Source organism: Equus quagga, chromosome 15, assembly GCF_021613505.1.
Source record: "Equus quagga isolate Etosha38 chromosome 15, UCLA_HA_Equagga_1.0, whole genome shotgun sequence".
In the NCBI taxonomy this organism is placed as follows: Eukaryota; Metazoa; Chordata; class Mammalia; order Perissodactyla; family Equidae; genus Equus; species Equus quagga.
This window is the reverse complement of record NC_060281.1, coordinates 52,861,465-52,874,382: the sequence shown is the minus strand read 5'-3', so window position 1 is coordinate 52,874,382 and position 12,918 is coordinate 52,861,465. Positions and strand designations below refer to the sequence as shown.

The 12,918-nt window shown below is 41.0% G+C and overlaps 1 protein-coding gene across 1 annotated transcript in view; it reads left to right on the top strand.

Annotated features, from left to right (window-relative positions):
• SYCP2L (synaptonemal complex protein 2 like) overlaps positions 1-12,918 on the top strand; it is a 103,062-nt gene that overhangs the window by 83,070 nt on the left and 7,074 nt on the right. Inside the window, 5 exon segments of the mRNA XM_046641002.1 lie at positions 1,378-1,479; positions 2,511-2,617; positions 3,497-3,588; positions 5,363-5,462; positions 5,558-5,616. Coding sequence (XP_046496958.1) covers positions 1,378-1,479; positions 2,511-2,617; positions 3,497-3,588; positions 5,363-5,462; positions 5,558-5,616 — 460 coding nt within the window.

Here is a 12,918-nt window from a genome sequence, read left to right as displayed (position 1 = left end):
AAAACATGTAGTATGTTATATTGTGATAAAGGCTGGGAGAAAATTTATCAAGGAAGGGGATTTAAAATGAGAGTAGTATTGAAATGTTAGGTCTGATGGCCAGAGGAAAACGTAGTGCAGATATATGGGGGGAAGATTCAAGGCAGAGTAACAGCAAGTGCAAAGGGCTTGAGGTGAGCATGTGCCTGGGGTGTCTGAGAAACCACAAGGAGACCAGGGTAGAGCAGCTGAGAAACTTGCTTCTGCTTCTCCGCTGTCTGCCAACCATATTGTACAGCTCCTCGCATGTAGTAACATCAAATATTCATTGAGTGAATTAATGAAATTGGCTTCCAGAACTTTCAGAGGGAAAATCAACAGTGACTAGCTAGATATGTGAGGAGAGGGTGAAAAGTGAGATGGCTTCATGGCTAAGCTGTGTATGGTGGGGAAGAAAGAGTGGTTTGGGTGGGGAGGAAAAGCAAAGAGTAGGTTTTGAGATGGAGACATTGAGTAGGCAGTTGGAAACACAAGTTTGCCACTTAAGAAAGCTCAGGCAAGAGAGAGATTTGGGAGGTGACAGTTGAAGATATGGGACTGATGAGATCCTCCAAGGAGGTGGCCTTGGACAGGGTCACGGTGTGGGAAAGCAGAAAGAGGTGTGGGTTCATGCAGTAGGCAGGACCTCAGGCCTTGATGATGGAAGAGAAGTGGATGGTGAAGAAAAGCAGGAGTTGAGCCTAATGCTGGTGCTCGATTGACAATGGTGGTGCCATTGATGAGACTGGGTGCCAGATGGGGCAAGGACATGTTTGGGGTGAAAGTGAATATCACAATAGAAAATATTTAGTAAATGCCAAATTGGGAAGAGGACCTGTATTTAAATCTCGTAAGCTGAGGCTCTCAAAGTCACCTGGGCTAGGGAGAAGCCAAGCAGACCTCATTTATGAGGTAGCCCTCAGTACAGCACAGAAGCTCCAGTGTCACCAGCAGGTGGCGCACTCCACCAGGTGATCCATGAGCTTCCAAAGGCTCGTCTGCTGGGAAACCTTGCTACCTTGCCATTCATCCTGGAGCCCTGGAAGTGTTTTTGATGCCTCCCATTGCTGCTTTTCGTTCGGAATCCGTCTGTACCATGCTAAGCAGAGCGTTCCTAACTGTTACAGAGCTCGTCAAAGGGATGCCTGTTCCCGTGTGTCCTCTTTCAGAGACTTAGTGCTTTGATACTTGTGCTGTTCTTAGTCAACGTGCCAAATGATATGTAATTGGCGACAGGCAGGGAACAAGTTTCATTTGCTGCTGATCAAGGTTAGATATTAACTGGTGACAAGAGGACAAGATAAATTTGGGACAAAAGGAACGTGTGTGTGGTTATTAATGTGCTGTGTCTGCCTTTAGACATATCAGATGATAGTTTTGCTAAGTGGAAACAGTCAAAATTGGAAGAAGATGATGTTCCAGGCTCCCTTTCCTCAGTGACAGAAGAAGCAGACTTGGCAGGTAACATTATGCACCCAGCCAGCCATTCAAGCAAGAGTGTGACAAATGTGTAAGCACTGAGAGTACCAGTGTGAATTACAGGAGAGTTATAGTTTTAAGATCATAGTCGATACAGACCTAAAGACTAAGCATTTTGTCTTCTTGGAGACGAGTAAATTTTTGCGCAAATTATAGATAAAAGCAAGCACCATCTCCTTCTGGCATTCTGATTTCTGCATCTTAACTCTTTATGGCAAGTGTCAGAGTCTAAGGGTTCTTATAAGTCTCTGCTTTAGTTGATAGTTATTAACTACATTTTCATGTTAGAAATATCCACTCTATACCAGTGAAGGAGAATGATTTGAAATATCTGCCTATGTGGGGTTGGCCTTCTGGATGAGTGACCCACTGTGTTTTGAAACAGAAGGTTCCAAGAAGGCAAATTTGGAAGCCCAGAGATGGTAGAGGGTGGTGGTTAAGAGCCGGTCGGCCTGGTTCCAGTTCGGGAACTGTTGGTTTTAGCTTGCACAAGTTATGTGATTTCCCTAAGTGTGGACAAAAATAGTGCCTACCGCACACAGGTTTTGTGAGGATTACATGAGTTTATACATGCAAATCCCTTAGAATGGAGCCAGAAAGCATAAAACTTCTGGCACCCGGAAGCTCTTATGCTAGTTGTGCCACCATAGACATGCCCTACCCATTGTGTCCTCCTTGAAGTCTCTTACAACACCTCAGCCTGCTTCTTAGACAAATGTCAGCTGCTCTGATTTAAAGTCCTGGAAAGTTTTGGATGGAATGAGCACTTGCCAGAGAGTGAGGTTTGATGGGACGCAGCATGAAGCACCTGCCACGAGGACCCTTGGCTCAAGCTGGCCTGGTCAGTCATGGCCAGACTCAGCCATGCTGCAGTCACAGCCAGGCAGCCGATGGGGCTTCCATGGATCATATGTGTGCTTCTGAGTCTCCATCCCCTGGGCAGATGATGGACTCGGCACATCGACTTCAAGCACTTTGTTAGTTTTACTTAATGTTCTGTTTTTGTTGTTCAGAAGGCATTTCTACTCCATCCCTAGAAGTTGTGCCAGAGAACTTGAATGATTCTTCCATTATCACAACCTTTGAAAACTTCACTAGAGAACTGAAAAGACAGTACGAGGTAATGGTCTACTGAGAATGAAAAGCTAGCTTGTTATGAGTTTAAAGTAACAAGCTCGTATTATTCATTAGTACCATTGTTATCCTTCGTATGTGAAGGTGCTTCTGAGTCTCTGGGGAAGTATATTTGTCTTAGCTGTGGTCACTGATTTTAGTGCCTTTGCGAATCGTAGTTTGTATTTATCATACAGCTATTCAGTGTCGATTTGCTACAGTGGGACCAGATGGATCTATATGGAAATCAGACTTGTGGTTTGGTTTCGTTGATAGGATTCTCAAACAATTGAACTACCAGGGAGCAATGATCAGGTCACAGTGATAAACAAGGAGGAAGGGGGAGAAGCGACCGTGTAGATAAGACAAAATGGACAAAGATGGAGGTGGTCAGTTGAGTAGTGGCAGATCTGAGACACTGCACATACAGGCTGTCCCCAAACCTTGTCTACAAAATAAACCTTGGAACTATTTCAATCCTCTCCTTTTTTTGTCCTATTGTTTATAAATCCGTAATGAGTTACTTATTGAGAAAAGTATTTTACCCTAACATACATTCATTTAACTAACTTGGAAGATCTCCAAAATCTGATCTTATTTTCTGCAACACTAATGGAAGCGAATTTATAATGGAAACTTGTTTGTGATATTCAGTCTGTATATTGATTGCATGGATGTAAGTTTTCCTATTTTAGCTTATTGTTCTTCACTGGTACTAAACCTGAGATAATACATGCCAGTGTGTGGCATGGGGCCTCATCACAGTTCTCTAGTGATAATGTTTGCTATGAATATTGCATGCTGGCAGCATTTTTTTAATACAAGGTCTGCACTCGATTTATGGAGTTATGTTTAATGTGATTATTTTGTTGTTGTTATGGTTTAGTTAAGGTACAGAAGGAGTCTACTTCATTCAAAAAATGTAAAGCAAGCACCGGATTGCCTAATGAAACTTTTAAACCAGATACATCAGTGCAGGTAAGTGGGTTTCAAAACAAGTTCATGGAAGCTCACAAGCACTGTTTGTCTCATGACCACTGGGCTGGGGCCGCGAGGAGTTGAAGCCTGAGCACATGTGAGGTTTCATACATCGCTTAACCCTTCCAGAGTTCTGGTTCTTCACTCATACAATGAGTGATTGAACTAAATGCCCTCCTTAAGCCTCTTCATGGTCTACCATTGTTATGACCCTAAAATACTACCCTTAAAAAATTCATAGTCCCAATGTGAAGACAGGGCAAGCATGGATATATCTATATATCTATATTAAAGAAATACTGCATAAATGATATGTGGTGTATACATATGTGGTATATAAATGATATTGGGATATCATCCAGTGAAATTCTGATACGTGCTACAACATAGATGAACTTTGAGGGCGTCATGGTATGTGGAATAAGCTAGATATAAAAGGACAAGTATTATATGATTCTACTTATATGAGGTTCCTAGAATAGGCAAATTCATAGAGGTGGGACATAGACTAGAGGTTTACCAGGGGTCGAGGGAGTGGGAAATGGGAAGCTGATATTTAATCAGTATAGCGTTTCTGTTTGGGATGCTGGAAAAATTCTAGAAATGGATGGCAGGGAACATTGCATAACATTGTGAATAAACTTAATGCCACTAAGTTGTACACTTAAAAATAGGTAAAAGGATAAATCTTATGTGTATGTTGCCACAATAAAAAAAATGCTACACATCCATGCACACGCACCCCTATGACCATGTAGCAAGAAGTACAAAGGTGCCAGGATTTGAGAGAGATGTGAAGGGTGGGAAAGGAGAGTGGAGAGATGGGTTTCTGTGGTGATCACGGTTAATTGAGAGCGATTCCAATGGAAGTCCTTCTGGAGTGAGGTTTTGGAAACAAAGCTTTGAATAGTGTAAGGAAGATGAGTATAGAGATTGATCTTGTGGGAGAGAATGGCCTGTAAATGAAGGCGGGAAGAAGACGATGGCAGGTCAGTTTGCTTAACAGAAGAAGAAAGTTTCTTAGGGCATAATATATCATGTGAACAGAAATTTATAATTTTTTTCAAACTTTTATGCACGCAATGTCATTTGACTCTCAAAACAAACCCGTGAAGGACTTTGGACTTGTGGAATGCCCTTTATCTTTCAGAGGGCGTACATTCATCCATCTTTTCATTCAGCAAGTGGACACTGGGCAGCGCTAGGTGCAAGTCCTGTGCTAAGTAGGGGAGAGCAGTGTGAAGAAGGTCTCGGAGCTTCTTGCCTTCAGGGGACTTCCAGCCTAATGGAAAAGACAGATGATAAGCAAGCAGACAAATAAGCAGTCTCTATGGTGGTTAGATACAGAATAGCAACTGTTAGAAATTTCAGGACTAAAACGTTTAGGTGGAAAAAGAGTTCATTAGCCAATTTCAGCTTCAGGGTCAGCGGAAGGCAGGGAGCAGTGGGGAGCCGTGGTTGGTGTAGTGGCTTCTGGCCCAGGTCTCGCTTCAGTGTCTTCTTCCCTGGAGTCATCTCTGCTTCGCTCTGCTAAGTATGATTTTGAAATACCAGCTTCCTCCGGGCTTCTGGTGAAAGGCGAAATCAAAGTTTGCATAGTTAAGTTTCTAGGGGTGAGGGTGGGCAGGCAGGAGGGGAAGAGATGAGAAGAGAGATGTGTATTCTTAAAAGAAGAAATGTCTAGAGAAGAATATGAAGTACTCTTGCGATAAGAGAGTGTCTTTTGTCGCATCCAGGCAGACCCAGTAAAATTTGTTGCTTATATGTTTATCAGACTGAATAAACTAGAGCAGTTTCGCACTTTTGTTCTTCAAGAGCTGAGCAACCTTGAGGAGGCTATTCAGGATCTGAAACACCTTGAGAAGGACGTTCTGGTAAGTTCTTTTTGTTTGTAACATTCTCAGTGACTCAGGATAGAATGCCAGGGTAGAATAACTGCTAACTACTTAAATCTTTTGTTCCATTTTAGGAATTTTGTAGGAAACAGTCTGACGATCTGAAATCATTCTGTGATCTGCAAGTGTTGAGGTATTTTTTTAAGATTCTTTCTAGAAGTATCTTAGTTGAAGTATGAGGTAATGTTTTGGCTGGAATATGGGTAGTTGATTTTGGTAAAACTTTGCCAAAGTAGCTAAATAGCTACATCTTTTCAAAACAGCCAGTTCTGTGGCACTCCCTGAGCGTAGAGTGTGGCTTATGATATCAATCTAGAAGTGTACCTTTTGAGAAAAACAGACAGGATCATCCAAATTTCAGTGCTTTTGATCCAAATTGTTTTATTTTTAAAAAATATTTTAAAAATTAAAATGAGTAGATTTTGAGGAAAATATTGAGATTTCTGAGTATAGTTGATTTGCAGTTATATACTGAATCGTGTTCTTGATAGGATATAGTCCATATATATATATATATTTTAAATACATATACATATTTTTAAACAACAATTGGGTTTATCCTGCTACGCATTGCTCGTACGGTGATCACTCAGTACACTCTGAGGCTGCTGCTTCTGTCCATTTGGAACATCGTCCCGCTCTCTGGAGTGTGGGGAGTGGGGAAATGGAGAGTGGGGCCCTTCGTGCCTCTGCTTCTGCCCTGGGAGAAATTCTAGTGTTTGCTTTCTGCTTGAGCAATCAAAAGGAATTCCTATATAAATGTGTAATAGCAAAGCTTTATCCACCTGTTGAGAATCAGCTTCTATCACAGAAATCTAAGTCAAATCATTTTAGGAAGGATTTAATTCTGATCACACTAGATATTTCAAACAACAAAAAGTTTTAAAATACGAGTTATCCATCCTTCTGTTACTCCAGTTAACGCGATAAAAAATAATGACAGTACGAGCTATTGATTTTCAAAATTCTTTCATAAACACATCTCCCTCCATGTGCCATTGTCCATGATTAAACTTGGTGTCCTTTAAAACCTCTTCACTGAATGCCCATGGTTGAATGTAAACGGTTCTCAAACTTCTCGGAATTCGGATCTCTTAACGGTTTGGAAATTTATTGAGGCTCCTCAAAGAGCTTTTGCTTTATGAGTCATATCTGAATATTTTCCACGTTAAAAATTGAGACTGAGATTTTAAAAATATATTTACTTAAAAATAACAGAAATAAACCTTTACATATTGTTACAAATAATATTTTTATGAAAAAATAACCAGACTTTTCAAAACAAGGAACATGTGAGAAGAGTAGCATTGTTTTATTCTTTTGTAAATCTCTTTAATATCTGACTTAACAGAAGACAGCTGCATTCTCATAGCCACTTCTGAATTCAGTCAGTTGGGATATCACATGCCACACAGCCTCTGGAAAACTCCGCTATATATTTGTGAAAGAGTAAGAATGAAAAAGACAAATAATGTCTTAGGATATTACTATTATTACCAAAATAGTTTTAACCTCACAGAACCTTTGAAGCTTAGTTTTCTTAGGGGTCCCCAAGGAAAGGGGTCACTTAGGGGTCCCAAAGGTTCACACTTTGAGAACTGCTGATATAAAGCAGTGCTGTAGTAAGCATTAGAGGTTATACTCACTGGTCTTCTGAAACCTGGAGAATTCACTTATTTTGACTAAACCCCAGCTTTTAGACAACTGTCTCTTCAGTTCATACAGATTATATTGTAGAATATTAATTATTATTTGCATTCATCTCCCTTGAGAACAGGCCGCTGTGTGAATTTAGAATACCTCAAAGAATGCAAGTTGCAGGGGCTGGCCCTGTGGCCCAGTGGTTAAATTCGTGTGCTCTGCTTTGGTGGCCTGGGGTTCTCAGTTTGGATCCTGGGCGTGAACCTAGCACTGCTCCTCAAGCCATGCTGAAGCGACGTCCCACATAGCAGAACTAGAAAGACCTACAACTATGTACTGGGGCTTTGGGGAGGGAAAAAGAAGAAAAGAATGCAAATTGCTTCTAAACATATATCCCTCAGCGTTTTGCATTTGGTCTCCTCTCTTCCAAACACCTGAGGAAACCACTGTGTGGCCTGCAGGTGAGAGATGATGGTGATGCTCTCAGCTCACACTGGGTGCTTCCTGGGCGCCAGCTCTGGGCAAAGTGCTTGAAGTGCTTGTGAGAATTAGGTTAATTAGCTTGGTTGAGATCCAGTATCTGGATCTGGTTGCGACCCAGTGTCTCTCCTTTTGTCGTGTTTGCACATCGATGATGACTTTACATATTTTTCTGGGGCAATGAGAAGGACATCCCTCAGACTATATTGTTTCAGCCCCTAGCATAGTGCTACAGGGAGTAGCGATTCAATGCTTTGAGTTGTAGTCATGAAATACGTCTACATGTGTTGTGGGCTAATGATATTGACAGAGACAATGCATAAACTAGAATCAAGTGAAAATGTTAATCTCTTATGTTGATATCCTGAATTGGCCATTGACCTTCTTGGCTAACATCCAGTAATGATCTATGAAATAACTTTATGGTATATGTATGTACGTATACAAGTATTCTTATTTTTAAATTGCCTAATGTGAATATAATGCAATGGACCAATTTCTTCCAGGCTTAATCCCATTCAGCCTTCATGAGGAAAACCAAAGCCCAGTTTTATTATCGCATTCCTGGGGTACGTACAAAGGTTTGCTTTGTTCAGTCGATGTGAACTGGAGTAGGGGAAGCAAGCACTAAAAAATGCTCTTACACTTTGTCTATATTGCGTCTTTTCCACTGAGTTTCCTCCTCTTTCATAATATCTCCCATCCTAGAAATTATCCTTTTGGATCCGGGTCATTCATTCAGTCAGTAAATATTTATAATTAAGGCTTGCTCTGCATCAAGCACTAGGCTAAAGATGGAGATACAAAGGTTAACACAGAGATGTTCCTGCCCCCATTAAGAATAAATTCCTTTAAGGAAGACAAAAAAAGACAAGTAAGCAAATAAAATAATCACAAGTTTACTGAGTGCTTTGAGGGATGCTAACAAGGTGCTTTGGCAGAGAGCAATGGTACGAAGTGTCAGTTTCAGATAGGGTGGTCATCAAAGGTCTGTCTGAGGAAGTAACATTTAGGATGGGGTTTCAAGAACAGGGAGGTACGAGACTTGTGAACAGTTTAAAGCAATAGGATGGGGCAGGGAAGAACCTGACATCGTTGAGGAATCAAAGTTCTTGGATCACAGTGGTGTAAGGGGAACAGTTACCTGAAATGAAGTTGGCAGCATGGCCGACTCTCACTGAGGTAAAGCCTCATTGACCACGTTGAGGAGTTTGAATTTCATACTAAGAGTGAAGGAAAATATGCATGGGTTTTGAGCAAAGGCATTGGGGGTGAGGGTAATATAATCTGATTTATATTGCAAAACAGTAATTCTAACTGCTCTGTTGAGAACTGATTGGAGAAGTGAAGAATAGACGAGGAAGGCTCGACTGGAGGGCTTTGCAGATGGCGAGAAAGGGAGAGACTCCAGATACGTTCTGGAGCTAGAATTAATAACTTACAGACAGATGGAAGCCATAGGTGAAGGAAGGAGAAATAAGGGGACTCCTGGGTTTGTGTCTTTTAGCAACTAGGTGGATGGTGTTGCCAAGTAGAGAATAGGGAAGATTTGGGGTGAGAGAATGTGTGGGTCAAGAAGAAACTAGAGTTCATTGTTAACATTCTAACCTTCAAATGTCTATGACATCCAAGTTTTGATGAAAACCTGGAATAATGGACAATTTTCCAGGAAAACACAGTTTAATGAAATGGATTCTTGAATAGATGGGAAAACTTAGGCAAATATTCATAGAAGAAATAGAGAAAGTTGATTAAGAACTATCATACAAGCAAGTATAGACCCAGATTACATCACAGAGGAATTCTACTTGTCCTTTAAAGAAGGATAACTTGAGTGGTCTTGACTAACTAGGACTAAAGGGTAACTTTAGTACTATTCCAGCATATAGAAGAAGAATAAAAATTCCAAGTTGTGTTTATGAATCTTGCGTTGCAATACCAAAACCCAACAAAAATTGCACAGAGAACCATAGAACAATCTCACTTAACAAAGGCAAAATTCTAAGTAAAATATTGGCAAACATAATTTAGCAGCTTATTAAAGGAATAATATGTCATGACGAAGTGAGATTTATTCCAGGAATACAAAGATGGTTTGATATTAGGGAATCTAATAGTGCATTAATTGCTAACAGATGTAGGAGAAAAATCATTATGATTCTCTCCATGTATTTCAAAAAGCATTTGAAAAGAATTCTACATCTGTTTTTTGAATTTTTATAAAACCTAGTAAAATAGTAATAACTAGATATTCTTTAGTAGGATAAATCTCAGTCAAAGGCCAGTATTATGCTTAAAGGAGAAACTCTAGGTGCATTATTACCAAAATCAAGACCAATGGATGGGGAGCTTCAATAACATAGAGGTGTCAATTCTCACATGATGAAGAGCAGAGCAGAGGAAGCAAGCTCTCTATGATAAGGGCGCTCATCCCATTCATGTGGGCTCCACTCTCATGATCTCATTTAATCCTAATTACTTCCCAAAGGCTCTACTTCTTGATACCATCACATGGGGGGTGGGTAGAGTTTCAGCATGTGAGGTTTTGGGGGGACACAAACATTCAGTCTGTAACATGAAGTTAAAGGATTGACAGTCTCTGTGGGGTCAAAAGTTGTGACAGTGGAGGTAGGAAAGCAAGTAGCTTGGAAAAGCCAGGAAGGTGAGGTCAGAAAGTGGAATGTTGAAAATCAAGATTTCAGAGGTGGGAAGTCTGTGTTGACGAAGAAGTCTGAGAGTGCATGGCTGTGGTGAAATTGAAGAAAATGCTGTGGGAGGTGAGGAGTTGGAGAACTGAGAAGCCCGAACATGAAGATAGGTGTCTCCTGACAGTGTTTCAGTGACTACCAAGGCTGACAGGAACCAGGGCTGGGTGAACAGAGGAGCCATAAAGTTGATGGATGCACAGTTCGGACGGATGGCATAAATGTCAGCAGGGAAGTTTCTACAGGAGAGGGAGTAATGATCTGCGTGTGGCAGTGGGGAGCAAAGAGAATCCCTGCTCCTCCACCTGACCATGAAGTAAAGGGATAGCAGAGAAAAAGCTTTCAATTGAGAGAGGGTGTAAGGACAGGTGGTGCCCTAGGAAGTCAGCCACATTTTAGTTAAAAGAAGGAGGCACGGAGATATTTTCTTCCAAGAAGAGGCTGAGGATATCAGGGAGTTTGTTGCTGACAGACTGAGTTGTAGGGGCTGGAGAGGAAGCCCTTGGCTGGCGAAGGGTAGTTGACTGGGGCAGAAGAGGAGACGTATAACCAGCATTAGGCGAGAATGCGGACAATAACAGCTGTCTTTTTGGTGATTACTAAGGCAAAGAGGGATTTGAGACCGGGTGGGATTGACTCAGAGATTTTTAAAGAAGGAGTTTATGGAATTATCACTGTGAACCCTAATGCTTCCCTGGATGGCCCAGTAGCTTGTGGGGCTACCATTCCATGAACTTTGTGGCAGAGTGGTGAGGCCCACAGAGTAAATAAATAAGGAATGTGCAGAACAACCACCAACTCCTCTGTTCTTGGACCCAGTCACTCTAGGGACAGCCACCATCCCACCCAGTTGGATTCTTTGAATACTCTTTTGTTCATTCTCACAGCATTTAATAATGGGGCTTTTTACACAGATACCAACTCTGAGGTTTTCTTCAATCTAGAGGTCTGAATTAAATTCCCTAAGTGGACCATGTCCAAATACATTTTTATAAGAATGCAATTCCATTTACCTCAAAGAATATAGTAATTATTTTTTAAGAACATGTGCTTTGTTTTATTTTATTTGAGAATAAATGAAGTGGGTGATTTTTTTAAAACTCCTTCCATGTCCAAAATTGTACTTTGTGATTTTTGACCTGGCAATTCCACTTCTAGGAAATTATCTTAAAGATAAAATAGGACTGTCCAAAGATATGTACAATGATATGCATTACAAACAATTCTAAGGGGGAGATACTGGAAAGTGCCTGATTGCCCAGCTAGTGTTTGGTTAAATAGATTGATACATCTATATGATATGCCATGTAGCCATTAAAAAGAATGATTTAGATTATATTAATTGACTTGGGAAGACATTTAATAGTAAAAAGTAAAAACTTGTTGCAAAGCAGCATATATAACATGATCCCGTTTGTTTTGAATATTAGATGGGGTTGTATATGTTCATTCACTCAATGAACTGTTGAGTCTGTTAGCTGCCAAGTGCTGTCTTAGATGCTGGGAGTAGAACAATACCCAGGAGGTCCTGGACCTTACAGAGTGTACATTCTAGTAGGATAAACAGATGGTAAACAAGTAAACAGATAAGAATTCATTTTAGTGGTAAGTACTAAGAAGGAGAAAGTGTGATGAAGGAGAGACTCATAGTGTGGAAGGAGGAGGGTCAAAATCAAACTTTCCAAAGGAAGTGACATTTGAGCTAAAACTTGACGGGTGAGATGGAGCCAGTGGTGGGGAGAATGGGGGAAGAGCATTTCGGAGGGAATGTCGAAGACAGATGTCTGAGGCTATAAGCCACTTAGTATGTTGTAGAAATTCATGGAGAGCCAAACAAAAGGAGTGAGGGTGGAGTAGCATATGATGAGGTTAGAAGGATGGCGTATGGTGGTGTGGTCATCTAGGGTCTTACCAGCCATGGTAAGGAGATTGGATTTTAGTCTAATTGCGGTGAAAGAGGCAATAGTAAAGGACTCTTCTCCAGGTTGTGTGTGTTGGGCTGGGGAATGGGAGGATGTGGGTAGTGGAGATGGAGTTGGAAGGGTTGCTGATTATATGGTGGGTTATATCAGGAGGGGGGGAAAGAGTAGGATTAAGGATAACTTCCAGATTTGGGGCTTGAGCAGCTAGGTGGAAATTGGTGTCATTTAAGGAGATAGTGAAGATTGAGAAAGGTCCAGTTTCATTGGTAGGGGAAGAGGGCGGATGTGGATAGATATTAAAAGTTTGATTTGGGACATACATTTGATTTTTGATTTCAACATCTGAATGGAGTTCTCGAGTGAGCACTGGAGACTCAAGACTGAAACTCATGGCAGAGGGTTCAGCATGAGACTGACTGAGTTGACTTAGGGACTAAGTATAGAGAGAAGACATGCCAGGACAGAATTCTTGGGCTGCTCCAACATGTTGATGAGGAAGAGTTGTCCAATGAGATAACAAGGACGGGGAGGTGTCACAGAAGATGGAAGCTGGTGTGTATGTCTGTCCAAGTATACATAGTAAGAGGTCTAGATTCTAGAAGATATTCATCAAATGTCAGCTGTGGTTATTTCTGTGTGGTGACATTTTAGGTGAATTTACTGTCTATCTTAGGCTGTTCTGTACTT